Source organism: Pseudoliparis swirei, chromosome 7 (genome assembly GCF_029220125.1).
Source record: "Pseudoliparis swirei isolate HS2019 ecotype Mariana Trench chromosome 7, NWPU_hadal_v1, whole genome shotgun sequence".
NCBI lineage: Eukaryota > Metazoa > Chordata > Actinopteri > Perciformes > Liparidae > Pseudoliparis > Pseudoliparis swirei.
In genome coordinates, this window is record NC_079394.1 from 12,058,663 (window position 1) to 12,085,656 (window position 26,994).

General features: G+C 42.3%; 3 protein-coding genes across 4 annotated transcripts; 1 reads left to right on the forward strand and 2 right to left on the reverse strand.

The window, feature by feature from the left end:
• Positions 1-28: 28 nt before the first annotated feature.
• On the reverse strand, positions 29-10,828 carry LOC130196862 (zinc finger protein 462-like). Of its 2 annotated transcripts, XM_056419250.1 has the most exons (11): positions 10,743-10,827; positions 10,290-10,351; positions 5,232-10,198; positions 4,863-5,143; positions 4,361-4,470; positions 3,665-3,787; positions 3,300-3,543; positions 3,067-3,209; positions 2,753-2,976; positions 1,368-2,397; positions 29-738 (listed from the first exon to the last, which is right to left on the reverse strand). In XM_056419250.1, the coding sequence occupies exons 2-11, from the start codon at positions 10,318-10,320 to the stop codon at positions 605-607; spliced, it is 7,287 nt and encodes a 2,428-aa protein (XP_056275225.1). In that variant the 5' UTR covers positions 10,321-10,351; positions 10,743-10,827; the 3' UTR covers positions 29-604. The 2 variants fall into 2 exon arrangements, with proteins under 2 accessions (XP_056275225.1, XP_056275224.1); XM_056419249.1 differs by having other exon boundaries at positions 10,290-10,828.
• Positions 10,829-11,639: 811 nt separating this feature from the next.
• Positions 11,640-18,796, forward strand: LOC130197042 (selenocysteine insertion sequence-binding protein 2-like). Its single transcript, XM_056419512.1, has 18 exons — positions 11,640-11,816; positions 12,541-12,689; positions 12,795-12,972; positions 13,063-13,138; positions 13,493-13,707; positions 13,793-13,877; positions 13,965-14,053; positions 14,589-14,729; positions 14,834-14,923; positions 15,064-15,165; positions 15,253-15,385; positions 15,554-15,720; positions 15,817-15,964; positions 16,072-16,255; positions 16,408-16,628; positions 17,084-17,238; positions 17,361-17,562; positions 17,765-18,796. The coding sequence occupies exons 1-18, from the start codon at positions 11,808-11,810 to the stop codon at positions 17,890-17,892; spliced, it is 2,472 nt and encodes an 823-aa protein (XP_056275487.1). The 5' UTR covers positions 11,640-11,807; the 3' UTR covers positions 17,893-18,796.
• A 1,427-nt stretch (positions 18,797-20,223) lies between these two features.
• prlrb (prolactin receptor b) lies at positions 20,224-25,514 on the reverse strand. Its single transcript, XM_056419513.1, has 8 exons — positions 25,448-25,514; positions 25,038-25,170; positions 24,088-24,257; positions 22,550-22,716; positions 22,306-22,447; positions 22,099-22,195; positions 21,946-22,015; positions 20,224-21,844 (listed from the first exon to the last, which is right to left on the reverse strand). The coding sequence occupies exons 1-8, from the start codon at positions 25,506-25,508 to the stop codon at positions 21,176-21,178; spliced, it is 1,509 nt and encodes a 502-aa protein (XP_056275488.1). The 5' UTR covers positions 25,509-25,514; the 3' UTR covers positions 20,224-21,175.
• Positions 25,515-26,994: the final 1,480 nt, after the last annotated feature.

Below are 26,994 nucleotides of genomic sequence, written 5' to 3' on the forward strand. Positions count from 1 at the left end.
AGTAACCTACATCATATAAGACAAGGGGTTAAAAAAAGGCAAACAGAAGTTTATTTCGAAAAAAATACTGTTATATTTTTTTACTGGTAAAATGTGTTATTCCTCAATGCAAGGTACAAGGTATTATCAAATACCCGTCAGCACCTGAAGGCAGCACAAGCGGTTGAGGTTGGTCTAGTTACCAGTTTGCTTGTAACAATTGTTCACAGTGTCAAGATTTTTGCAGTTTTTACAGTATTATTCATTAATATCTTCACATAAACTAAATATTTATTCATATCAATTGTTGTCTTCGAACGAAACAAATCAAAAGTAGATGTTAATATCAACTTGTCAAACTGTATAGTTAAAATCAGGGTTACGTTTTAGTTACCGAAACAATATCCTACGCACAAGAGCTGTCCAATAAAAACATTTCAATAAAAAAAAGGTTTAAATTCTACAAAACATGTAACATGTATTTGCAACCAGGTTGTACATCTTTACACGGCACAGTCGGAGAATCTAGGACTGTTCATAGAAACAAAATCAAGCAAATTAAAATGAACAACAACAGAAAAAGAGCGAAAGTCCTCCCCCACCATACGCCACATGATGAAAAACATTATAATCGATGACGCTTGATGTGACGCTCCAGGTCAGAGCCGTTCATGAGGTTTCGTCCACAAAACTCACACATGAACGGTTTCACCTCTGCAGCCGCCGGGCACGCGACTCCATCAGCCACCACGAGTGCACCTGAGGAAGAAGCGGAATAGGCCGGTGGGAAATCTGATATTATTATTCAGCAATCACCTAGTCTAATATAAAAAAATTGTTTTAAATAGTTACAATCAAAATTGACCAGAGGCCAAATGAAATCTTGTTTTGGCCAATTCACAGTAAAAAATATATAACATTTACCATAGTCAAAAACAGAAACCCTCTGAAAAGCTGGAATTTGCAAACATTTAAATGTGATGAAATAACTGCTTTTGGGGAGGGAGAGCGGGGGGGGGCGGTGGAGTCTACTTTGCCGACTAAAAAGAGAAGCAGTTTCTTTTTAAATCCAAAATTCTTCATTAGAGTCAATTTAGAAGTAAAAAGTCCACGCTGCTAATGAGTTCCTGCTCTTCATATATATATATATATAGATACACACACACACATTATAATCTTCTTTGATAATGTGATGCTTTTCTCTGTTATACACAATAGTAAACAGAACATATTTTGGACTGTTGGTGAGACAAAACAAATATCTTCATAACCTGATCGATTCATTGAGAAAATGGTTGTTGGGGTCCAATCAAGTATCCAGAGGGACGCGTGTCTGTACATTCTAATGAAACAATGTATACCCATTGGTCATCTCCGCAGTCTCTTACCTTGTGGAGGACCAGCATGCTTCGTGCCATCGCCCTCCTCACGTTTCCGTTTCGTGCACCCGTTCTCATCGTCTTTCGTGACCGCCTCGTCTTCTTTGTCCGGCTTCTGCTCGAGGCGATCGCTCTCGTCTTCCTCCTTGCAACTACCAGGAGGCGGCATTTCTTCTTTCAGATATTCATTCTCAAGTACGGGCATTTCCCCGTAGGGCTCTCGTACCTCGACACTGTTTTCCCGACTGTGCACTTGTTCCTTTTTGCAGTTTGTGAATGCGAGCCCTAAGCTTTCCTCTTGGCTTACCTTAAGCTGTGCACACTTGGACGAGACAGTTAGCAGATTACTCGCAACTGTACAACTCCCTTGAGGCCTGCTGGTATTAGCCTGCATCAGATTTGTCCTTGCAGAGATTAAAATTGCCTTCGGAATGACTTTATTTTGGGCATTGTGAGACAGCGGGACGCTGCCTCTTTCATCTAGTAATATCAGCTCTTTTCTAATATCTACAACCTCCGACTTAACCGCTCTACCCTGATCCACCTTCGTATCTGTCCTGCAGACGTCGATGTCCTCGGCTTTCCCCCCATAAGTTAGTGAGCTCCCTTCTTCTGCCTTCTTTTTTTGCTGTGTGACCGTCACGCCGCTGTCCTCCTCGCCGTCTCCGAGTTTGGGTTGGGCCCTCGAGAACACCGGCCCCGCCGGTTCCCGATCACGCTTTTGCCAGACAGCCACGTTTGGCTTCGCGTCCTCACACGGAAGGTCCAACGCGGAGCTCTGGGCGGGGCCTTCTTCCTTCTTTCCATCTTGCGCTTGCTTCTGATACATTTCCTTGGACTGTAGTGTAATCTCCCCCCCGGTGCCATCTCCTGCCGGGTCTTTAGCTCGCGTCTCAAGTGGAACTTCATTACAGTCGGGTCCAAACTCCTCTGTGTCTACATCCTCACTGCTGTTGGGCTCCTCTTCTGGCCTCCGACCGACTCTTGCCTGTAGCTGATCGAGGCTGACCTGACCCACAAGCTCATGATTCCTCACAACCTGCAAAAAGAAAGAAAATACCAAAATTGTGTTTGGCTTTCTTGACACAGGATGCAAACACTGGGTGTCACTTTCATCAATATCAGGAAATAAACTGTGGATATTTTTTTAATGTTTATTGGAATTAAAAGCAACGCTATGTTGTCAGTGTCCGTACTCGACCACATAAACCTCAAGCGCCTCAGGTAATAACTTCTATTTTCTATAATTCATAATAACGTCTCCTAAAAATGTGAAAGAAAGACGGCGTCTGATTTTTTATTTTTTTTTACATTGAAAGTGGAGACTTTCTAATTCCTTTAGACACAAAGGAACCCAGTGATGCAGAGAGGGGGGGGGGGGAACAAATCCTCACCTGATGCTTATCGCTCAGGTGTGCCTCCAACTCGCTCAGCCAAGTGCAGTCGAAGTAGCACAGCCGACACTCGTAGGGCTTGACGTCGTCGTGCTTCGTCAGGTGCAGACGCAGGTTGTCGGCACTCCCGCTCGAGAAGGTGCACTTGTGACAGCGGAAGACGAAGCCTTCGAGGTACCGCGACAGCTTCGGCCGCCGCACCTCTATCGGCACGACGCGCTCCTCTGAAAACAAAAAAAACGAGAAGACTTAACGTGACGGAGGAGAATACGAGTGGACGCGAGGACCGAATCCTGCCGAGCGTCGAAACCCACCGCGATGCAAGACGATGTGGTCGATCATGCTGTTCCTGTTCTTCGTCTGGTAGAGGCAGAAAGGACAGCGCAGGTCTTTCTCGCGAGTCGGTTCCGCCTGGCGAGTCGAGTGACCCGCCTTCATGTGCATTTCCAGGGTCTTCCTAAGAAAAGGGCAGGAGGAACAAGTGTTTGAAGACCACTTTTCTTGTCACAAATAGACACATTTTACAGAAACGGTGGTTGCAACTTACCTGAAAGCAGTGAAAAACTCGCAGTCCTTGCACCGGAGGATCTTCTTGCCGTGGCGATTTAGATAGTGGCGCCGCTGACTGGACAGGTGTTCCGTGTTAAAACTGCAGAACTCGCAGTGAAGGAGGCGGTTGTCGGGTAACCTGCGGTCTTGCACGTTCGCCTGAGACGAGGAATCCGCCCGCGCCATCGCGCTGTAGTGGTTCAACTGGCGCTGCACGTCGGGGGGCTCCAGGTACAGCGATTCTGTCGCAACACAACAAACCGCAACATAATGGCTAGTGCAAAAAAAGTGTGTTGCAAAGAGAAATTTTGACCGTTATGAACATGTTGTGATTTATAGACACAGCAGATTTATAGGACTTGCTTTGAGCTATTTCTGGTTCGGGCCAATAGTCCAACTCCTCTGATGAAGTAAAGGTCTCACAGTCTGCCCTCTGATCGCTCTCCTCCTCGTGGTCGTCACTCTCAGACGCATCAAACATAATGTCTGAGCGTTCATTAGTGGCACAAACATGTAAGGGAAGACAGAAGAGTTTATCAGTATTGCAACACAAGTGCCGTGTCGTCCAATCAGGAAAGCTCGTTATTAGAAGACGGCCGAATTCCAACACTTTTACAACATACAGAAACGAGCAGAGCTGGCTATTAAAGCGCAATACAAAACAATTCAACGCCCGTATATTCAACAACATTTAGATGGATGGCAGTGTTAGTAAAAACATCCTGATCAAACTCTCAGCGATAGAGAGCTGCAATAGTTTACATCCACACTCAGTTGACATTGTATTAGCTACAGACGGCTAAAACTAGTGAATAACAACATCCCTGCAATAAATCCTACATTCATAAAAGTTATAATGTTCAATGTGTGTTGAAAGGTTGAAATTAACTGTATTGGGGTATAGGAAGAGTTTCTAATTTTTAGCCCACACTCGTTGATGGAAATATGGTGCGAGTGTATACTAGCTTACTTTAAAAACATGCATGCATATACAGTACAGAGTAACATAACTACTTTATTGAATGCTGGGTCACGGTGAGATATGTACAGGCTTCTCACCTTGATGCTCTTTCCTGAAGTGACACCTCCAGAGGTCCATGAGAGTCGTCCGATAGGAACAGATGCTACAAAGGAACGGCTTTAGAGTCCCAGGTTTGAACAGGACGAATCTGAAGGGAGAAAAGAAGCATCCAGAAAAATAGTATCACAGGAATGACTAAATACACGTAGAGGGGCTCTGGACAAAATAATATATTTAATATACGTTTCATTCTTACCTGAACTTCAAACAAATACTAATGCTGTATTAATTATACTGTGATAGTGGCAATTACCAAAAAGCAATTTGAATGTATGCAAATATAGCCAACTGGAGAGCATCCATGTCATCAAGTATAAGCCCGAGCAATTTTGAACCTTAGATTTTGTTTTGTTTTTCTCACATGAGCGAATGTGTAACTTTTCTTTTGGATAGATTGCACTGTTAAAGGACAGAAGACACTCCCAGACATTTCTTTTCACTCTAAATTCCCATCGTCAAATCCCCAACATGCCTCCTTACTTGTGTTTTAACACCGAGCTCGGCGCGTCGCTCAGCTTCTTGATGGCCGCCATGGCTACGTGGCTGCGCTCATGCGAGCGCAGGCCCTTTAGTGACATGAACGTCCTCCGACAGCGGCCGCAAGGGTGTTTGTCGTCTCTCGCTTCCGGCAACGGTTGCTCCTCATCGGCGGGTTTCGACAGCGGAGTTGGTGTGAAAATGAAGGCCTGAACCGATGCCGTGTTCCACTGAGCCACTTCGCCTACAGATTCCGAGGGGAGGAGTTCATCTTGCACAAGGGGCTGAAAAGGAAAACGCAGCGGTGGTCAACAAAGCGGAGCTGGAGCATGCAGCAAAGGATCAAGGATGTAAACGGCAGAGTCAACTTACTTCGACTGATTCGACCTTTATCGGTGCCATCTTCGTGGCCTCCGCCATAATTCTCGCCGTCTCTCTGTGGAAATCCAGGTGACGACACAGCTTTCTTATTCCATTCATTTGTTTGTGGCAGTGGACACATCTGTAAAGACCTGTGGTGCCCTTCCTCTTTCCGTCGGACAACACAGTGAAGTCCAATATGGAGTCCGAGCTGTGGAAAGTACTGTAGTGGGCGACGAGCAGCTGGGATGAGTCAAAGATCAACTGTGGACACTTCTTACATTCGATGGGTGCCCTTTCCTCGGATTCAGATTTGACTTCAGCTTCAGGCAGCTTGATGACCCGCTTGCGTTTGTTGTACTTCTGTAGCAGCTTGTGCGTCGTCAGTGGATCCAGTTTGTGAGTCTTTTTGAAGTGACCTAGCAGGTACCTTCGATAAAATCCTTTATAGGCGCAAAGGTGGCACTTGTACACCGTTACCTTGTTCTGCTGGGACAGCGCGTTCGCTTCACACGTCTCAGCGGGGCCGAGGTCATTTTCTGTTGAGCTCACCGCCAGCGTCTCGCTTTTTAATGCCGGCTCTGAGGCCGAGACTCGAGAGCAGAGATTGGGTGTTTTTTCAGTTTCAATCACAGCCAAATATTCAAGAGCTGCCGGCAGCGCCTGAGGGTGGTCCTTCGCCCAGTGGCCTTTCAGTTTCTTCAGTGATGGATAAATGAGTGGACATATTTGACAAAGGTACCCCCTTTCATTCGCAGCTTTTCCAACGTTGCACCCGACCAAGTTGTTTCCAAGTGTTTCCGCCGTTTGAAGCTCGTCCGCCCTGGCAACGATGTCTGGATGCTTCATTTGGCAGTGGGTGAGTGTGCCATGGTAGCTTGCATTCACATAGGGACAACCCGGACACTTGTAAACTAACAATTGTTTGCTTTCCTCTGAGGTGCTGGTTTCACATGCCTCTCGGGTGTTTTCTGGCATCCGAGTTAACGGCCACTCGTGAGATTTTGATAGTTGCTGCTTGTATTCCGGAGCATAGTATTTTAAGAAGCCGTCTCTTCCGTGTATCTTCATATAATGGCTTCCAAGTAGCATTTTCGAGTAAAAGGATTTGGAACACAGGACGCATTTGTACATGTAATTGGATGCTTTTTTGTGGTGAAAACGCACGTGTCGTTCGAGAGCAATTTTTGTGCTGCAACTAGACAAGCAGTACTGGCATTTAATCACTGTATCGACATTGTTACTTAAAAAGGAAGCCTGTGAGACTGGTTCAGGGGCTGGTTCAGGGGCTGGTTCCGGCGCGCTTGGCACTGCGATTGCCACAGTCAGAGTATGTCCGTTCTCACAGTGCTTGTTCAGTTTTTCCAGCGTCGCACAAACCTGTGGGCAGGCCTCACACTTGTAGCCACTGAGTTTCAAGTAGCCAGGACCTTTTCTCTTGAAACAGTCATCCAAGTTGGACACTGGCACTTCCTCCACGTCAAGACCGTCCGCACTGGATGGAAAGGCAAGGTGCTTCATATGGCAGTGGCTGAGAACTCCTTGATGACTGGTATTCACGTAGGCACAATGTGGACATTTGAAAACCGGCATGTCCGTTTGGATTTCCTCTCGATGTCGATCTGAATTTTCATATTCGGCTTCATGGTGTTTCATTCCACAGTGGGTGTTCAGACCGTGCTGGGTGTGAAATCTCACAGTGCAGTAAGGGCACGCGAGACATTTGGAAGACTCCGGCGCTTCAAATTCAAGAGGCACCTGGTAAGATTCAAATGACTCGGGCACAACATCGCTGTCTTCCACCTGTCTGTTTGCACTCGGCCTCTTGCTGTTGACGACACCCATGACCGAGCCGTCTTCTTTCACGGACCACGGATGAACCGCGCGGTAGTGGCGCGTGATGCCCGACATGCTGCTGCTTTTAAACGAGCAAGCTCTGCAGGGGTAAGTCTTGGCTTCACTTTGTCCAGATCGTTGCGACGCCGAGTTGCCATTAGTGTCGTCGCAGTCACTTATACCGATGTACTTTATTTGAGGTTTCTTCCTCCTCCGTGGAGGACGTGCATCGGGGCCGACAAACAACCGGGTGGTCACGTACTCGAGGCTCGGGCTTCGTCCCGGGTGGTATTCCTTGTAGTGCTCATAGACCGGTGCTGCTCTTTCGTGAGAGAAAACACATACGTCACAGTGATACCCCGTCTGCAAAGTTCCTTGTTTGAAACACACTCTTAAGATGTCGGTGATTGAGCGATTCGTCCGGTGGATTTTCCATACATGCCTCCTCAAAACATACACATATTGAGTGCTGTATGCGCATCTATAGCAACGGAGGGTCCGCTGTGGTTGTGAGGGGTGTGGTGAAGACGGGAGGGGTTTGCCGAGCCGCTTTATTTTTTTATTTTCATTTCTTTTCCCCCCTAGGGATGCAGAAGTGACGTCTTGGTTGGCAGTTTCCGAGTATGGCATCATTGCCTTTTTTAGAACCATCGCGGTATACACATGGATTTGTTCGGCCTTCATCGCGGATTTGCGATGTTTTTTGATGTAATGCCGCGCTACAGAGTCCACCGTACTCTGCCTGTAGTTGCAGAAGTGGCAGAAAAACAAATTTTCATCGCCCTCATTTACTAGAGGAAGCGGTAGATCTGTCAAGAAGGAGAACTCCTTTGCTTGAGATTTTGATTTTTGGATTTGATCACGCATCGCATCTGTGTGTTCAATAATACCTTCCCTGCTGTAACTGAGGCCTTTGTGAGTCCTGCATTGATGGTTAATTATACCTTTTAAAGATGGATTTCCATAGTTGCACTTTTGACAGTAAAACATGTTTTCTGCACATTCGTACGCATTATCTTCCAGCACAGGAGCGTCTGCTGCGTCGTCCTCGTCGCGTGGAACTTCTTCACGATGTACCTCGACTCGTTTACTCGTTTTAGAATCAGAAGATGCGGGTTTTTCTGAGGCACTCTCTTCACTTTGAAGTTTCTTTTTCCGCAGCTGAGCACTATAACACAAGATCTCATGCATAGAGGTCAAAGCATTCAGAGAATGTTTCGCATTGTGATGACCGAGAACACTTTTGACATTGGTACTTGAATAACTGCAAAACTGGCAGAAAAACAATTTACTTGAGGACGAACGGCCCTTTTCTTTAGACATTCGCCGAATGCGTTTTTTGGACAACTCCTTGGATTTATCTTCGTCTTCAGTGGATTCTGCTTTCTTGGTTTTGGAAGACTCTGACGGAGTCTTCGAAGCATCCGATGTGCGCTTACGCTTCGACTTGTCCGCTCTGCTTTTCGTGTTTTTAGACGAATCGGAGACGTTCGTTTGAGGTGCAGATTCTTCCGTTATTGTCACAGAGTTCGGAGACTTGTCTGGCGTGACACAGGTCGACTGTTTGCTTTTATTGATTGTGATTTCTTGACCTGGGTGGCTTTTTTGGTAGTGGACATGCATAACAATAACTGACTTGTGACTAAATGTGCAGATGTTGCAGTGGTACAAGACCACATCTGCTCTCGGGGGGGTGGGCTGTTGGGCCGACGGTGCATTTGGGACTTCCTTACATGGCGTGCAGGCACTTTCCGGAGAAATACCTGCTGGTCTTTCTGGACTGCGCGCCGTTTCACATATATTTGACCGAGTCGCTTCCTCTTGGCATTCAGTCGCCAGATATCTGCTGTACAGCAAGGAATTCCCCATTCCATGTGTTGGGTGACTTTCCTTGTAATGCGTTTTCAATGCCTTCAACTCGTTGGTGGTAAACACACACAAAAAACATTTTAAAACCAGACTGAGTTCACCTGGCTTCACCATGAATACGTCTGGGGCCTCGGGATGGTTTCGAGTGTAGTGTCTCTTGAGGCCAGCCACACTTACAAATTCAACTGGACAATGCAGGCAACGAAAGGTCGCGCTTCTATCGATTGGAACCCGAATATAAGCAGCGTTATATCTCACATAAGGATGATCGTTCTGATAGTGGTTGGATATGCATTCAATGCTCACATCACTGTAGACACAGTGCTTACAATAATACACCGTTGAGCTTTCAAAGTCTCCGTTGATGAGACTACTAGGCTTCTTTTCCCCTTCATCTTCGCTAATGTCAAATAGAAACTCGGTGTTGCGTGACAATTTTTGTTTGATTGCGTGTTCTTCCCGTGGGAGCTTTGTCTCTTTTGCTTTTTCAGCAGGGGGACTTTTTGTTATTGCACTGGTGGGCCTCAGGTCAGGATTCATAAGATGATCGGTGTGCAAAAAACGCTGAGAAACACCGGTGATATCAATTATGGACTTTGCAGTGACTTTAAACACACCACTTCTGTTTGAGCTAGAGCTTGAGGGAGATTCTTTCAAAATGATGGTTCCTTTGGTGCCGTCAAGAAGATTTGGGCTTTCAGCGGAGTTCCCTGGGGGTTTCCCATTTGATCCAGATGATGTCGCAAAGTACTGGTCAATGGTTTTAAGGGGCCGCTTGTAAGTCTTAAGATCCTTTGATGAGTTAAGTGTGCATAAAGATTTTGAGGTAGACGACACTGAATAAATGGAGGAAATCTCTTTTGCTCCTGCAGCTTCACTGTGCTGGTTGGACGACATGACAATTATGCTGGTCTGCGGGGTTTCAGAAATTATTAGGTTTCCCATAAGATCTTCTGATTTCTTGTGACATTGTCTCTCGTGTTCATTTAAAATGTCCCAACTATACGCTATAAAATCACAGCGCTGGCATTCAAAGTCATCTTCTGCACTGTTACTTTCAGTGTTGGCTTTGTTATTGTCAGGGTATTTTAAGCCAGCCTCTCTGAGTGCAGCATCTACATCACAGCTGTGCACCTTGTTGAGGTGTTCGAACAGGTAAACCTTGGTCTTGAAGAGGAGTATACAACGATTACAGTGGAAAGACTTATTTGGGGATTCTTGAGTGAAAACCTGATTCTGTTTACTGTAGCCAGAGGTGGGAACGTTCAGCAAATCTTAAAAGGAGTAAATAAAAGATAATGTTGAATACTCAATTTAATTTCATGCACAATATTGACACAACAATGTAAAGATTGACTGATATACCTTCTTGCATCTTGGAATGCTCTCTATGCATAGAGCCATATACAGACACTGCTGTGACACACCTAGAGGATTGAAAATATAAATGATTGCATAGCTCAAAGTACAAAACCAGCTATATCAATTTAATTTCTAGCATTAATGTTAAAGTTGAGTGCACTACTGGGGAATTCCAAGGGGATTTAAAAATAACAACAAGACATGGACAAGAGATGTATTGTACTTCTTGATTATGAAAAGGAAAATCAATTGAATAGCAGTGCAACAATGGTACCAGAAACGACTTCTGACCTCGGGCAGGTCGAGCGAGGTCTGTTCAACAGGAAGGAAACGTTAGGAGAGTCCAACCCTTTTACAGGCAACACTGGTATGAACTCTTTCAACTCAACAATATTAAGACAAAGTGGACCTATACAACTTGCATAAACAACGCGTGCACACGAATAATGTACTCACGCGTGGGGATACACATCGGATGAGGCTTATAATACAATATTTTCAGTTGCTGATTTTGAGAACGTGAAGAAACCACAACCCTCCGCCATTTTTTCCCGCGAGTACTCTGGTTTGTACCACTTCCGCTCCACAAGCGAACCATCAATGTATTTTGCAGCACTTCCGTCAAGTCATTTAACCTTCACAATAAAATTGATTAGACGTGACGTGCACTAAAGGGCCCAAATGTCCCGTTATACGCTATACAGGCACATAACCGATCAAACGTGTATGTATTACACATTAAAAAACAAAACGTGATAATTTAATGCATTTAAAAAGGGTTAAATAAAATTATTTATAAATAAAAAAACAGAAACAAATAACCGTGCTTTAGTTGTGAAATCCGAGTAAAATGTAAACCGGAAGTATTTGAATTCGAGACATGCCAGCCTAATACCAAATGTAGCACTGTCCCTTCGAAAAATCCTATTTATTTGTGGTATGAATGTCTGTTTAAAAATGTTTCGGAGTGTTACATGTGACATCATTGAGTCCCCTCGTCCATCGTTATTGCTACTTTGCCAATCCAATTGTACCTGGTTGCCCAGCTAGTTAACAATATAAATACGGACCCATATCAATGTAACACTGGGAATGGCAGTATACAGAGATCTGAGTAACGTTAGCTGTCCCCACTGCTGCTTTCTCCAACAAGCACCTTGTAAGTGTGGAATCTTATGGATATTTAGACTCAACTTTTTGGCAATCAAAATCAATAAATATTTATTTTGCGTTGTTTGTACATTTTGCAAAGTTAATCTGTGACGCTCTGAGCCGGAAGATGTCGCTGTAAACTCTCCTCCTCGTTCACAACGTAAACATCAGCTGTTCCAATAAGGCTCAACGACAGCTGGCTGCTAGCAAACAAGTTGCTGAGCCCACAAAGCTGAGATAGCCAACAAACTGTTGCGGTAGTTAGATATATATAGATGGCGCCGATGTAAAGGGTGGGGGTAGGGCTGACAACGCGTGGAAGATCGGGTGAGCATGCGGATATGTGACTGCACCTAGGAAAACCTGAAAATGGACAAGGTAGAAAAATAACATTACGGTTGTGTGGTTTCTTTAGCTTGCAAAGCTTGCAAGCTAGCCGGTGTTACGGGTTGACAAGCGACCGTGTTAACTGGCGACTTTCAGCCGAATGCGTCTGTTGTCGTAGTTACGACAGCTGTTAAAAATAGGACGAGAACCCGTAGCTGCCCTTGTTAATGCCGTATTTTGTGTATATAATATGTATAATGTATATGATAGGGGTTGACATTGTAGTGAACAATGTGGCGTTCACGATGGGAGCTACGTGTCCTCGTCCTATTTTCAAACAATGTCACCAGTTAACACGATATCATGTTAATCCGCGACACCTATAATGATAATATATGTCTATAACTGTTAGCTAGCGTTAGCTGTTATGAAGGCATAGTTAGATGATACTTTGTAGTTTACACATAGTTTAAAGACACCAAATCAGCTGTTGGTATTACTTTTTTTTAAACATCAAGTTTCTTCAAAGGGTACACGAAAGAAAAGACGATGTAACGTCAGCTAACACAACGTTAAATGTTTTTTTTGTTAATGATTAAATTAAAGTTAAGTTGGCCAATGTTAATCGTCATCAAAAAGTTGTGCAAAACGCATTTCCCCGAGTGCAGTGTGCGTTTATAATGTGGATAAAGCCTGGCGACACATGGCTTCACTTCCAGCCAAAGGTCGTCTTCCAGCAGATTGTCAGACAATAACAGACACTCTTTACTTTTAGTTCCAAGGGGGCACACTGTCACCTGCTATCCAGCCTTGTGACCAGAACCAACAGAGGAAACGGGGTAAAGAGCCTGCTGATCCCCACACAGACACACCACCTACTCTGATGTTACCAAATCCACATGTGTCTGATTGGAGTTTCAGAGGGTAGGAGGATGATCGCAGATGTTTACTTGATTAAGCCACCATTCCTTGACCTTAATGGTCTGATGGCAAGCCCCTTATTTGTGTGACTGTCTGAACTTTGTGAAGGAACACAAGGAGTTCAGGTCTGACCCAAAAGCAGCAAACGGCGAATACAAATGGAGGGCCAGCAGGAAAAGGGCTAGATGTGTCGAGGAGCCACGGCTACAGCAGCAGCCGTCGGGTTAGAGAGACCAGGGATGATTTCCTGCAGAGAGACAGGACCATACGGGGTCCTCAAGCTGAGGTGGGTTGTTTAGTTTTAATCATGAGAAAGATCAGATGAAACACTTTTTTCACAAGATTGATTTCAGTGATTTTGTATCCATCTCTACAGACATCAAAAGGCAATAATGGCTCTCCTGCTCAAAGCAAAGTTATGGACAATATCTCACTGGATGCCCCGAAAAAAGGTAGATATCACTCATGGCAATGTTTTCCCCTTTCACTTTTGATTCATTTTCATTATGTACAAAGTGCAACACTCGCAAGATGAATATGTACTGAATGGAAATTATGTTTTAAATTACAGTATAATATTAATGGTAAAAACAAATAAGAGACTCATGACAGCAGCCGTCTGATCTGCTAATTACACCCTTAGTCCTTCATTCTACACTCTTAATGGCATCTTTAACTTGTTCCTGAATAATGCACCTCAGGTCATGAATCCTATGCCTAAGTTATCTTACTTTAGTCTGTGAAAATGTTATTGCAGCATTCTTTACGGCAAAAAAAGTTTCCTTTTGCTTTTAATTGCACCACAGGTTATAGAGGTGCCAGATCTCTCTCGAACTCTGCGGAGAAGTCAAAACCATCACACGCCGACTTTGTCCCATTTGAAGTGAAGATGACTGATTTCCCAGAGTTAGCTGGCGGTTCGCCGGGCAAAGCACAACCTCCTCTGACTCAGAAAGAGTGCTGGGGTCCAACTCCTCCATCCTCGAGCCCTCAGAAGCAAACATCGGCATCTTCCTGGAATGTGAGATCGCTGAAACATCAGAACTGATATCACTAACGTAGTTATACTCCTGATATTGGTGAACATTTTATTTTCTGTTGAATAGTCTGTGAGGAGAGGATGTCCAACACAAACCGACCCCAAACAAATTGCCAATACTGCCGAGCCAGATTCATCTGCTGCGGCACCAGGTAGGTCAAAGTCCCAATAGTCGGTCTTTTGGTAACAACAAGACAGTGTCAGGAATAATTTAGACTATTTCTTTCTTTTGTGAACAGCTCAGCCTGCGGGGAATTCCTGGGCTAATGTTGCCTCTCAGCCTCCAAAGAAACCTGTCCCTAAGGAGAAAATAAACAGCAGCAAGCAGGTTTGATTACATTGGATTCAGCCTCTCAGGATAACGGCTTGATTTGTGTATGGCAGGGGTGCTAAATACGTCGATCGCGGCGACCTACCAGTCGATCGCGGCGTAGTATTGGTAAATTGCATGACATTAACAAAAATTGGCCCGCCACCCTGTAATTTTCTCTATAGCGCCAAATTACAGCAGAAGTAGGGGTCTCGCGCGCAGCAGAGCTCCGATACCGGCGTGTCTGCGCGCATCGGGACGGAGCAAAAAAAAAGTCACTTGCACCTGGTCAATTTATAAGTAGTGTGTGAGCACCCCTGGTGTATGGTATTGCAGGTCTTTTAAAAGTCTTTAAAAGTGTTAAATTCATTCAGGTATTTGAATGTATCAACAAGTCTTAAACTTGAAGATATATTCTTGCCTGAAAATCATCTGTTTAGTCTCTTAAAGGTGTCAGCCTCTCTTAGGTAACTGGTCTTTTAGAGACCTCTGGGTTTTTCTGCTCGGCAATGTTTTTTAAACATTGTTTTCTGTGCCTTTTGCGTCTCTTTAGACGGAGGAAATGTCTGCACAGGAAGGAGCTCCGGGGAAGAAAAAACGGAAGAAAAAGAAGAAGAAGGCTCAAGGTGCTGGCGACGATGCAGAATATGAGTCAGAAGAGCCAGCAATGTATCAGGAGCTTCCGAAATTTGAGGTTAATACAAAAAAATAGCGTCCATATTTGTAATAAATTCAAAAGCAATGGGGTTTCTTTGCACGATATGAAAGATGATTTTCGTTGCCATGTTGTCCTCTCAGGATGAAGAGGAGTTTCCAGGCTTGACTCCTTCTCAGACTGTAACTGATAGACTGATTACAAGCAGCTATGCAGCAAAACTATGCAATGAGGTACATATCCACAGTTCTGTCTCCGCCCAGTTGTTTTTATGTTATAATTATAATACTTGTGTGGAAACATGACATCCTTTTGGGCATTAGTATTATGTAGGGGGTCATTTGCAAAAGCTTTGCTGCATTGTTGTCCCCAGGAAAACCAAAGAGACGGTGTTATGCATCAGTCTGCCGACCACACCAAGGAAATATCACCTGCAGCGAAAACTCAGCCGACAGAGACGTCTAAGAAAGGACAGGTTTGTGTTTGTCTTTATGTTCTCATGGTGTGTTTTGATATCCAAGAGAAAACTGTAGAGATTTTTTTCTCTTTCTCTGATCTCTAGAAAGCTGAAAAGGTGTCCGGGAAGAAAAGCAAAGTTCCCGTTCAACTGGACATTGGAAACATGTTGGTCGCCCTGGAAAAGAAGCAATCTCAAAAATCCTCAAAGCAGGACGCCAAACCAGTCATTGTCTCGGGTGCGTTGTGTTTGGCATCTGGACCTCTGACACGAAGGCTTCCTAATGTCTCTCTTTTCCATGATAGAGAGGGTTGATTACACTGATGCCTACTGACTCAGATCTGTTGGTGCAGGGTATGAAAACATGCCCCACAATAAGTTTCTTTTAAATGATTTATGTATGCAGTTGGTGGCGGACTACCTGCCGTCCAGAAACAACCACTAGTCCAGAAGAAGCTGCCTTGGCAACAGGATAAAATTGCACACAATCCTCTGGACTCCACCAGCCCGTTGGTGAAGAAAGGCAAGCAGAGAGAGGTGCCCAAAGCCAAGAAACCCACTCCTCTCAAAAAGGCGCGTCCCACCTACTGACTCGGATGCACGACATTTGCTTAGAAATGTATTTACAGTGTATTTGAAGTCATTATTAGTTTTATTTCTGTTTCTCAGGTCATTTTGAAAGAAAGGGAGGAGAGGAAACAAAAACGTTTGCTGGATGAGAGAGGACTGCCGCCTGAATATGAAGTCAAAGCTGCCAATGATGATGCTAATGAAGAAGCAGAAGAAGAAGAAGAGCCGTGTGAAACAAATGCCACAGGTGGAGATCAAGCATGTGAAACGATAGACTTCTTTTGAGCCCCACTAAAGTAAGAACATTGAGGAAATCTTTGATTAAAGCTAACATTTAATCTGGTTTTTTTTTAGCCTCCGATCAGGTTAGAAGTCCCACAGAAGAACTTGATGATCTGACAGAGTTTAACGGCACAAACCAGGAGGTGAGAGAGGGTGACGAAGAGGCCGAGAATGACGAAATCGTAGAGCCGCAGCCCACCTCACCTGTGCTCTGCCCAGTCAGTCGACCCAAAATCCACAGCAGAAAGTTCCGAGAGTAAGTCAACTCTACTACCACAAGTTGTCTACTTTGTTGGTTGGCCAGAAATAAGGAGACATTTACTCTCTCCGAATATAATCACTGTTTTTTTTCCTCAACATTTCTGGTAACTGTGTTGTAAAAGTGTATTATATTGTTGTGCATGTCAGCTATTGCAGCCAGAAGCTGAGCAAAGACGTGGATGAATGTGTGACGGCTCTGCTAAAGGAGCTGGTTCGTTTCCAGGACCGCCTGTACCAGAAGGACCCCATGAAGGCACGCATGAAAAGACGCATCGTGATGGGGCTCAGAGAGGTTCTGAAGCACCTCAAACTCAGGAAGGTCAAGTGTGTCGTCATCTCACCCAACTGTGAGCGCATCCAGTCCAAAGGTACTCGGAGAGTTTTTGCAATGTCCCCTCTGAAGTAGGTTTGCGTGACAAATGACGGAAACAATTGATTATCAAAGGAAGTAAAAAAGCCCATTCAAACAGAGGTGGCAGCAGTATAGTTAAAATGGATGAATCTCTTCATCTCCCTCCTCCTTTGGCAAAAAACTCCAGCACAGATGTGTGGTCTTCTTACTTTTGGACAAGGCAAATGTTTTCAGTTTTATCCCGAATGGATTTCATTTTAGAATGAGTAAATTTTTTGTGTAAAAAAAATAATATATATATATATATATATGCCCACACAAAGCTGCTATTTTTTTACTATTGAATATATATATGGCCAAAAGGGAAAGAAAATAAATATTCAATTGTAGACAGTTTTTGCAAGACTATACTCATTTACAAATATTGACCTGGGAGCAACGAGGTAAAGATGTGTCCCCTTTCTTTCGCAGGTGGCCTGGATGAGGCTCTTTACACCATCATTGACAATTGTCGGGAACAGGGGGTGCCATTCGTGTTCGCCCTCTCCAGGAAAGCGTTGGGCCGCTGCGTCAACAAGGCCGTGCCCGTCAGTCTGGTGGGCATCTTCAACTATGATGGTGCACAGGTGGGATACATGTTCAGCAGTAGTACATACTCCTCACTAGCAAGACGGTTGTTCTAGACGTGAGCTTTAATGTCGCAACAATTCATTTCAATAAAAAGAAGTTTGTCCCTCTCGCCCGACAGGACTTCTATCATAAGATGATCGAGTTGTCGTCCGAGGCCAGGACGGCCTACGAGGTGATGGTGTCCAGCCTGGAGCAGACGGGCCAGGCGGATGCAGATGCAGAGGAGGCAGAGATCATTGAGGGGAAGCTGCAGATCAGCAGCCTGGCGGAGGAAGCTGAGCCCGGGCCTGACACCACACAGCCAGAGGAACCCGAGTACAGTAAGTTACCGTCCCAACCCAACATGTGTGACACCGGCTCTTTAAATTAATTTGAGGTCAAACCAAGTGAAAGCTGTGATTTTGTGACTTGACCAATTCAATGTGTAGGATGTTAAAGAGTTAGAGCATACAATAACCGATTTTTCCCATTTGAAAGTCAAGTCAAAGTCCAATAAATATCGTTTTGCGTTTCTTCCTCCAGTCAAAATTTGGAAGAAAATGTTGGAGAAGGATTGCAACCACACATTTCTAAACTTTGAGGAGCAGATGAGCTCCATGCACTTGGACAGTGTGTGGTCTGAAAACACGGACGAGGACGACAAGAGTTGACGGTGGCAAATCCCTCTGTGCCTGAAATGATGAATGAACCTACTGCTGCTGATCATCAGCGCAGAATAAACTCGAAATGGACTTAATCCCACGTGCAAATAATGCTCCACTGCAGTGGTTGTGAACCTAAGGATGCGTTGTCAGGAAATCAATTAAGTTACTAAAGTTTACAATTAATTACCTTTTGTAATTATTATTATTTTGACGGGGAAAAAAAATAATACATCAATCTTAAGTAATGCTTCTTTGTTTTAGTGCAAGATAATTGAGAGAAGCTCTGTACTTTAAGAGTGTGTGTGAGGTTTAATCACTAATTCACATATTTAAGTGTTAGATTTCCTTTTTTGCATTAAATTGTATTGTTGGAGAATGGTATGTGTATGGAGTTGTAACTTCAGGGTTACATATAGTGTGGGAAGTTTAAGCACTGAGGTTTTTTTGCTCTCAGGTGCTCACTAAACCATTTTCCCCCCAATATTTTGTAAACTTACCATTTATATCATTTGTGACCAAATTTATTTCACATTCATAACCTGGTTTTTCACAGATGTTCCAAGGGTGACTTCTGAATTATTTCTGTTCATCACTTCACAAGCTCAAAATGTAATTGATCCTTATTTGACCCACGGTCTTGAAGCCCTCGGCCACCACGAGGGGATTAATTGTGGAGTTTAGAGTTGGAATTTTGTTCTTCTTTTTTTAATCCTGATTGCACTACATTGTAGAGCCTGTGTTTTTGAGTTTTTATTTGTATGAAACTACCAAAGTACTAAACATGTCATGTCTGTGATTGGTGTAAATGGTAGAGCATTTTTCTTTCTTTTAATCGTAAAAAAAAAAAATCTAAATAATGTTAGGAAACATGACCTGCTGTTTACTTGACTGTTAAAAAGCTGTATTGGGATTTTTTATTTGTTGTTGTTGATCCACATGGTGAAGAATAAGAAACTATAAAAAATAGAAAAATGATACAACTAATTACAGTAATCTAAAGTGTTACGGGGCAATATTAAATTTTTTTTAAAGCAATAAATGCAAATATTAAAATGGTCAGAATTAAAGTGGATGACTGAGATTAAGTTTGTATAGGAGGGAATATGTATGATTGTGACCTATGAAAAGTGTATGTGTTATTGAATCTTATTGTTATTAGAAGCATGATGGGCCTAATAACATGCGAAAGTCTTGCTACAGGAAATTGGAGGAAGATGGTCGTTGGGATGTCAACAAGACATTTTGACACGTTAAGCCAGGAACTAATGGCATTAGTTATTCAATGCTATTTAAAACATCTCTACACAGTCTCTCATTTCATATGAATCTGACAGTAAAAGTTTGACATTTTTGGGATATATGCCCATTCGCTTTCTAGATGGGAAGATAATACCGCTCTTAAATCTGTCCGTTTTATTATACCACGACAGCCGGCAGCTGGTTAGCATAACACTTTAAAAAGAGCACAGCCTCTGAGCACCTCTCGAGCCGGCAAGCAATCACATTATAAATTACATTTTATCAGTGCAAAAATAACAAATGTGTTGCTTTGTGGGGCGTTTATGTGCCCAGAGAGTATTTGTGTCCTCTTAGCAGTTAAAGATGAGTGTTGTCGGTAAAAAGAAATTATCCCAAGAAAAATATTTCACCGTAAAATAGCAAATTGAAATTTTTTTTTTTTTAATCTTTCGTTTTAGTTAATATCAAACAAAGAAAATAACGTGTGCTAATTAGATCAGACATGTGATTTATATGCATTTTCTCATCTAATCCATGAATAAGTGTAATTCCCCAAACTTCCATCTGTTTCTTAAAAAGCTGTGCAATGGTTCAAGAGGTTCTGTGGTTATGAGAGAACAAACGGAAACTATAGGAATTAAAAAATGCACGAAGATTGGAAACAAAAGAAGTAAAATAAACTGAAATGAAAAATGTAATTGAAAGATGATGAATAAAGTTAAGTACTTCCTGATTTAGCTTTTTTATAAATCCTTGAATATGAACTCTTAATGTAAGATGGACTCTAGGCCGTATTTACTTGTAAAACAGAGAAACAACCAATACAAAAGAAAATGGTCTGGATGGTTCAGGTGCTGCACATTAAATAGGAAAGTAAAATCAGAGGATAATTTGGAGTTTATTCATTTTCTTCTTCAAGCAAAAATCAATGTAGTGTCAGGATAAATGCAGTTTTTTCTTCAAATGAATGTGGATTGAATAATAAACAAAGACAAATACAACAGATTTGTTTGGGTAATTGTAAATGATTAATATTTTGTCAACAGATAATATAGAACATTTAATTTTTCATCCAAATAAAAGAATCTTGAAAAATCAGAAAGTTACATTTTGTTTATTTAGTTGAGAGAAACAAAGAAACTTCTTCCATGAGATTTTTTTTAAACTATAAACCAGAAATGCATGTTTAAAGCGTAAATAATCCATTGGTTAATAAACTTCAGTTTTGTGCCATTCAACACCAGACACGGTGCTTAAAATGTGCAATGTACAAACATTTAAAAATGCCGTCTGCTATAAAAATTTCAATAAAACTCACTGTGTCAACATGTTTGAATTTTTTTACTCATACTTTACTAATGATCACTCTTTTTTAATGAATATGTCAGATGAGTTTGAGGAAAAATCATTCTTTTAAAAAGCTGTTACAATTATAAGTATCTTACAGAATTAGTAAACAATTTAGTTGATTGGACTACCATCATATTCATCTGTTTATTTTCTTCAAGAGAAATCTTCTGTGTGAAAGCACAATCTTAAATTATTACCAGATGTTAGAATATGGCATTTTAAATCTAAATAAATTAACCAACAGAGTGAAAATCAGGATGTCATAAGTTGAGCCTTTAAGCATAATAACATTTACAAGTTGGTGCTAAACAAAAAACATACAGCTAAGGCTGATGGGAATATCATTATCTTTACAGGTATTTGGTCATAAACCAAATGTCTGAATACTTATGACCATGTGATATTTCAGTTTTTCTTTTTTAATAGATTTGCAAAAATTTCTCCTTTTCTGTTTTTTTCTGTCAAGATGGGGTGCTGAGTGAACATTAATGAGAAATAAAATGATTTTTTTTGATTTTAGCAAATAGCTGCAATGAAACAAAGAGTGAAACATTTAAAGGGGTCTGAATAATTTCCATACCCACGTACGTAGCCAATTTTTACAATTCAATTAAAAACCATCTAGAACTCCCGCCACCGCATAACAGCCACGTTGCAGATTACAGAGAACACGAATGTCTGGACTGAATGCCATCGCAATTCATTTTATATTTGATGATGCATTGATGGTATCTACATATCCGCCTTCGATGAGTTCTGTGCACATATTGGGTTTTCTTGCCTTCTGCGGGTCTGTGTAGTGGTTTCCCTTCTCTCTACTGGAGGTGTCACCTGACGCATGTTGTGACTGCAGGATGACCGTGTTGTCACTGTCCACCTTCTTCACCCTGCTGTATTCCTCTGGCATGTTCTCTCGTATCTGAACATGGATGTAGCCGCCGCTCTCAAACAAGACGTTTTCGTTCTTGTGGAGGAGAATGTTGTCGCCGTTCACCTCTTTCACTCTGCTGTAGTCCACCGGCTTCACCTCCACCCCCTGCGTGTGGTCCACAGGTCTCTGAATATCCACATAGCCGCCGTTCGTGAAGGGTTTGATGCTGCTATCGACTTCAAAGCGATCCATTTCGTGATATTTCTTTTCCCACTCGTTTTGGCATGTTTTTGTCTCATCACAATGGAATCGTTCCAAGTCTAAGTTGAAGCCGACGGGAATAATGAAGCTTTTCTTCCTTTTTTGAGCATTGGAGGGAAGCCCGTCGTCATTTTCAGTCACAATTAGGTACTCCTCCATTTGGTCCTTCCAGGTCACGATAGGAGGACAGCTTTGGTTGACCATCAGGGCATTGTCGCCGTCTTCAGATCCCCCACTCTGGAAGTTAAAGTTAATCAATCAAAAAGGAGGACCTGACTGTCGAGTCCAAAGCAACTTTTTTGGGATATGTTGGAAAAATACCGCAGATTCAGCGTTACCTTGAGAAGCTGAGCGTCTACATCTCTTATCTTGGGACCAGGAACAGGTGGCAGGACAAACTTCTTCATGCTGGAGATCAAAAGAAAATTAATCATGAGTCATCTTGACATCAAATATGGGAGTTATGTATTTTTGTTGCGGGAGATACATACGATTTCCTCTTTGTTACCAAGATGCACGCTGCTGCTATTAATGGAATTGTAGAGAGGATTGAAACCAGGAGCCAAAATGGTCTCTCGTTCTGATTATCTAAATCAAAATAACAAAATAAAGCATTTTTTTGGTGTGATTATTAGTATTACTTGCTGCTATCTAGTCATAAAGCTAAATCTATTCTGCAAAAAGCTTCTGAGACTTACAGTGAGGGATTTTCACACAGGTGGAGTTGCTCCACTCACTCCAGGAGCCGTGGTCTAGTCTGCAGCGCACCTGCACCGTGTACACAACCCCGGGACTGATGCTGTACAGGCTGAAATGGGTTTGTGTACCTGACGTGTACTCCTGGAGCAAAACACATTTAAAAAAACACATTTGGAAACCGAAAAGGGTCCAAACAAAAGCTGTAATAATGTGAAAACAAGAAATACAGCATTTCAAACTCACTGTCCACTTGTTGCCACCGTCTTGTCGGACTCGTAGTTCATATTTAACGGTGACCCAGCCGGACTTGGTGTCCGCGTTAGAGGGAGGCTCCCACCTGACGTGAAGATATGGACTGTCCTCTCTCTCCTCCACCATCAGCGTCACATTTTCAAGAGCATCGGGCTTCACTGTCGAGACAGAACATGCATCAGCGTGCTAATATGCTCACATCGACAATTCAATTCAGTTTATTATGTATGGACCAATATCATAAATTACATATTTGCCTCAGAGGGCTTTACAATCTGTACACACACGACATCCCAGGACCTCACATCGGATCAGGAACAATCCCAATGCCAACATGCTGATGTTTCGCAGGTTTAATGTCTTTTATGTTCACCAATCTTCGTTTAATTTGTTCACATTTTTTAACCAGCACTAAAATCACAGTATTGCTGAGGTTGATGTTAATTAGTTTGGTATCCGACTCTTATAAACTAAATCATTCTGCACATTTAAAACGTTGACCCGATGATGGCAACAGCCAACCACTCACATTCTCCCCCCGAGACGGACGTGAATGTGTGCGCCAAATTTGATATCAATCCATCCAATATTTGGTGATATTTCAGTGGATGAGTGAAGAATTGACCTGTTGGTGGCGCTAGAAAGGTCAAGGGGTTATCAAAGACATAATGGTTCATATCTGGGAATCTGTGCAACATATCATGTCGATACAGTCGATAGTTCAGTCTGACTTATTTCCATCCGGGTGAAGTGTCTTTCCAAAAACTGTTCAAATTATAAAGTGAGTTTAGATCTCTGGCTCAAAATCTAATACAGTGGAGCTCCTGTGTTCACACATAGGACTGGATTCTGCCCCATGTACAGTAGAGGGTAATGTACGCACAGTACAGAGTGATCACATGCACGACATACTTGATCACACAACAGCTGTGCAACGTGATCCCAGGCTGCACACAGGCTGCACACAGGGCACAAACCAGTTCTGCCTCATTCTGCTCAGGTTGTAATTTACTGCCATTCAGTACTTTTCCACTCTATACTGAACTCTGCCGATAAAACTGTGCCAATCATTGGCTGAATCAATAAAGATAACCTTCTTCTTGCCGTCTTCTACTCTTATAAATACACATATTGAGGGGCTGTCAAAAGTTTAAAGTTTATCACTCCTAGTGACCCAAAAAAAACTGTTGAGCTAAGAAGATTAAAATATTCTTTATTATTGCCTGTAATTTGAAGAGAGATGTTTTAAATGCTGAATTAATGAAGTAATTTGATCGGTGTTAATATAAATACTGTGGTTCAATGTTGTCCTGATCCATTATAGTCGTATAGTACAGAGTTAAACGAGTACATATCTTCATTGGCTTAATTTAAATAAAGATGAAACTGGGTTACTTTGTTTTTATTTTATTCTATAATTTTTGTATGCATCGGTGTAGAAGAGAGGAGAAGAGGAATCAACGTCTCTCTCCTAAAGGTTTGATTCACTCAATTAAATCCTCTTTTTTTTGGGTCGCAACACAACTTACCAATTTCCATCACATCCATCTTAAAAGGCTCCGAAGTGGCATTCCCGAGCGCATTGGAGGCCATCACCATCAGGTAGTAGTCCACCCAGATGGAGGTGTGTTCCTTATCAAAGAAACAGGAGTTCCTTCCTGCCGACTGATAATCCGGACACTCGTACGTTCCCTCCAACCTGGAGGAAGACAAAACACCAGCTTTTCAGCTCAGGGCTGATCATCAGAAAATAATCAGGTGTATGACGTCCATGTTATTCCCTCACTGACCACCGCAATATGATAACAAATAGCATTATCTGAGTTTCTGCCCAAACTTGACATTTAATGGATTATTGCTATGTGAGGCTATATTTAGGCACATTTCTAGCATGCTCACACTTAATAAGCTGACATGCTGATGATTAGCACTAAACAGAGATGAGGCTGACAGGAGTTAATGAGTAAAGTCAAATGGTTAGGATTCATCCTCTGGGACCTTCAATGTGTACAAAGTTCATGTCAATGTCAGTTCCAACGTTGTGGTGGAACAAACTGACGCTGACGATCCTTCAAACTATTAGGGATAAAAATCTGTTTGGGTATTACCCCCCCCCAGGCGACTGTCGGTGAAGGTCACATGCAGGTGAAGCGGTCGAAGTCTGCAGGTTTTCTTGCACGGCAACAAAGAATTGTGCTCGGATGACTGAGTGTGAGTGTTTTCCACTCCCCGGTATACGACATTAAACAACTGATGACTCAACAACAGGCGCTTTACCGGCACTTGCTCTCACTGTGGGGGATAAACTCTGAGACTTAATGGGGCATCTGGTGGCCTAGAGGTCAAGACCAAATGCTGTGGTTGAAAACCCTGGTTCTATTCTTTCTCTCACCCCCCTCATCTCTACTGTGACCTGCAAGCAAATTCCTTCACAAAATTTAAATGTAAATTCAAAACGAATCTTAGTAATTAGCCTGACCTTTCTCTCTCGTAATACAGACGGTGTGCGGTGGGCAGCCCTCCCCCGGAGCCTGGCTCCCACCAGCAGCTAAACGTCTCCTTCTCAGGAGACCTGCAGCCCAGCAGGACTGGTTTCCCTGGTGGAGAAACGCCTGGCAACGAGCAAACATTTATGATTAAAAAAGAGAAACGCTGGTGTGATGTAAAGAAGTTCAACCTTCACTTTAATGGTAACTAGTTACACTCTATAGATTGTTTTGTTTTTTAAATTCCCGAGTTTTGAAGCATGCGTATCTAAGATTTCTTCATCCAACCACACTAAAGAACTCTCAAAGGCAGATCTCCAAAATCAAGACATATAAAACCCAAACTATCTGCAATTCTGGGTCTAGAAGCCAAAGACAATGACATTCAAGTCTTCCTACTTACTGTTGGACTCTCCAGCTGCAGACAGCAGCAAGAGTAACGCCAGCCCAAGACCTCCCCTCATCCTGGGACTGACTGCCTGTCACACGGGGCGTGACATCCCCAGCTGGTGGTCAATGAGGTCATATATAAACGGCGTGTCTTGTTTTGACCTAAAACAAGGAGATATGAAGGGAAAACAGTGAGCACAACCAATACATGTTGTAGAGGACAACTACGGACCGTCAACACATGATCATTTTATAATGTACTGGAAAAAATATGGGAGAATGAACATGAAAGTTATCGTTTGACTGACAGCAACACTTTTATTAGAGAAGGGATCTGCAACAAAATGGGAAAAATGGGTTAATAAGTGTTTAAAAAAAGATTAAAAAGACTGAACAAAGTTGATCAAAGGAAACCGGGTTTACCAGAACCAACTGTGAAAAGGATTTGCATATCTGGTATTGTGTCAAATCTACTTCACTGTGAGACCTTATTAAGACACGTCGTAACAAGTGTAACATGTGTAACATAGTCGCTTGAGCACAACGGATCTAGATGAGGCCTGTTTCTCAATTCTGACAGGCGAAAAGCAGAACTTGAAGCTTAAAATAATACCCGAAGCTAAATACTTCGCTTTACACTCAGCGTAAAGTGTTGTTTGGGTTAATACTAGTTCATACTTACTGTTATATTATTTAACTTTTTGCACATTAAATTTTTTTATTCTCACTGAAACACATAACTTGTATCCATTCTTACAATGAACTAATAAGATAAGATAAGATATGATAAGATCTCATTAAAATATCATGGTCGATTAATTGATCTGCAGAAAGGAAACCCAGTCTCGTGGGTCTCTTAATATCTCTTTAATAAGTTAACACATAAAAACGTCTAACTACAGTTTACTTATATGCTGTTTCTATCCAGTTTTTTTATGTTGTAAAAAATTAAAATTAAAATACACAATCAAATATTTCAACATATACAGTAGAATATGTACTATGTAGACTTTGTAGACCTAATTGCATATATGCACAATACAACAACTAATAAAAAAAACGTTTTTGCAAATTGATAACTGCATACATATCAACTCCTGGACAATAACACAATAATGCATATATTATATTATATTCATATAAAAAATTTAAAAAGGAATCGACATAATGTTGTATTATTACAGCTCCGGTGTTCACTCACCTACGCAGGTCGGGTGTCGACTCTCACTTCATTCAGAGAATTCAGGTCAGGACAATGTAGTCCTCTTCATTCATAAGAAGACCATAAACGACATGTTCACACCTGTGTCCGACGCGATGTGATACGACCGAGATAGGTGTCCTCTGAGTTATGAAGGGGAGGGGTTTGTGGCGTCACGACAGCCAAAGATCGCATCCGCATTGAGATTTCTCACTTGATCCTAATTGCGAAAATACATCATTTCTCTACTTAGAGAAATTATGATTTTTTTTCTTTGTTCTCAAAGTTTTACCAATTTAATTGGCAGTTTGTATTTGTTTATTTATATCATCGTTCTGCTATTTTGTGAATAAAAACTT

Bases quoted from the DNA above. Each gene is read 5' to 3' on its own strand.
- LOC130196862 (XM_056419249.1), bottom strand. From the start codon at position 10,320: ATGCATAGAGAGCATTCCAAGATGCAAGAAG. The intron at 4,471-4,862 runs GTAAGGAGGCAT...TTCTCCCTTCAG, and splicing joins AGCTCGGTGTTAAAACACAA to ATTCGTCCTGTTCAAACCTG. The intron at 3,788-4,360 runs GTGAGAAGCCTG...ATGAACGCTCAG, and splicing joins CTTCAGGAAAGAGCATCAAG to ACATTATGTTTGATGCGTCT.
- LOC130197042 (XM_056419512.1), top strand. The intron at 14,924-15,063 runs GTACATATCCAC...TGTTGTCCCCAG, and splicing joins CAGCAAAACTATGCAATGAG to GAAAACCAAAGAGACGGTGT. The intron at 15,386-15,553 runs GTGCGTTGTGTT...TTATGTATGCAG, and splicing joins CAAACCAGTCATTGTCTCGG to TTGGTGGCGGACTACCTGCC.
- prlrb (XM_056419513.1), bottom strand. From the start codon at position 25,508: ATGAGGGGAGGTCTTGGGCTGGCGTTACTCTTGCTGCTGTCTGCAGCT. The intron at 22,717-24,087 runs GTAAGTTGTGTT...CTGTCTCGACAG, and splicing joins GATGGATGTGATGGAAATTG to TGAAGCCCGATGCTCTTGAA. The intron at 22,016-22,098 runs GTATGTATCTCC...TTTGATCTCCAG, and splicing joins TTGGTAACAAAGAGGAAATC to CATGAAGAAGTTTGTCCTGC.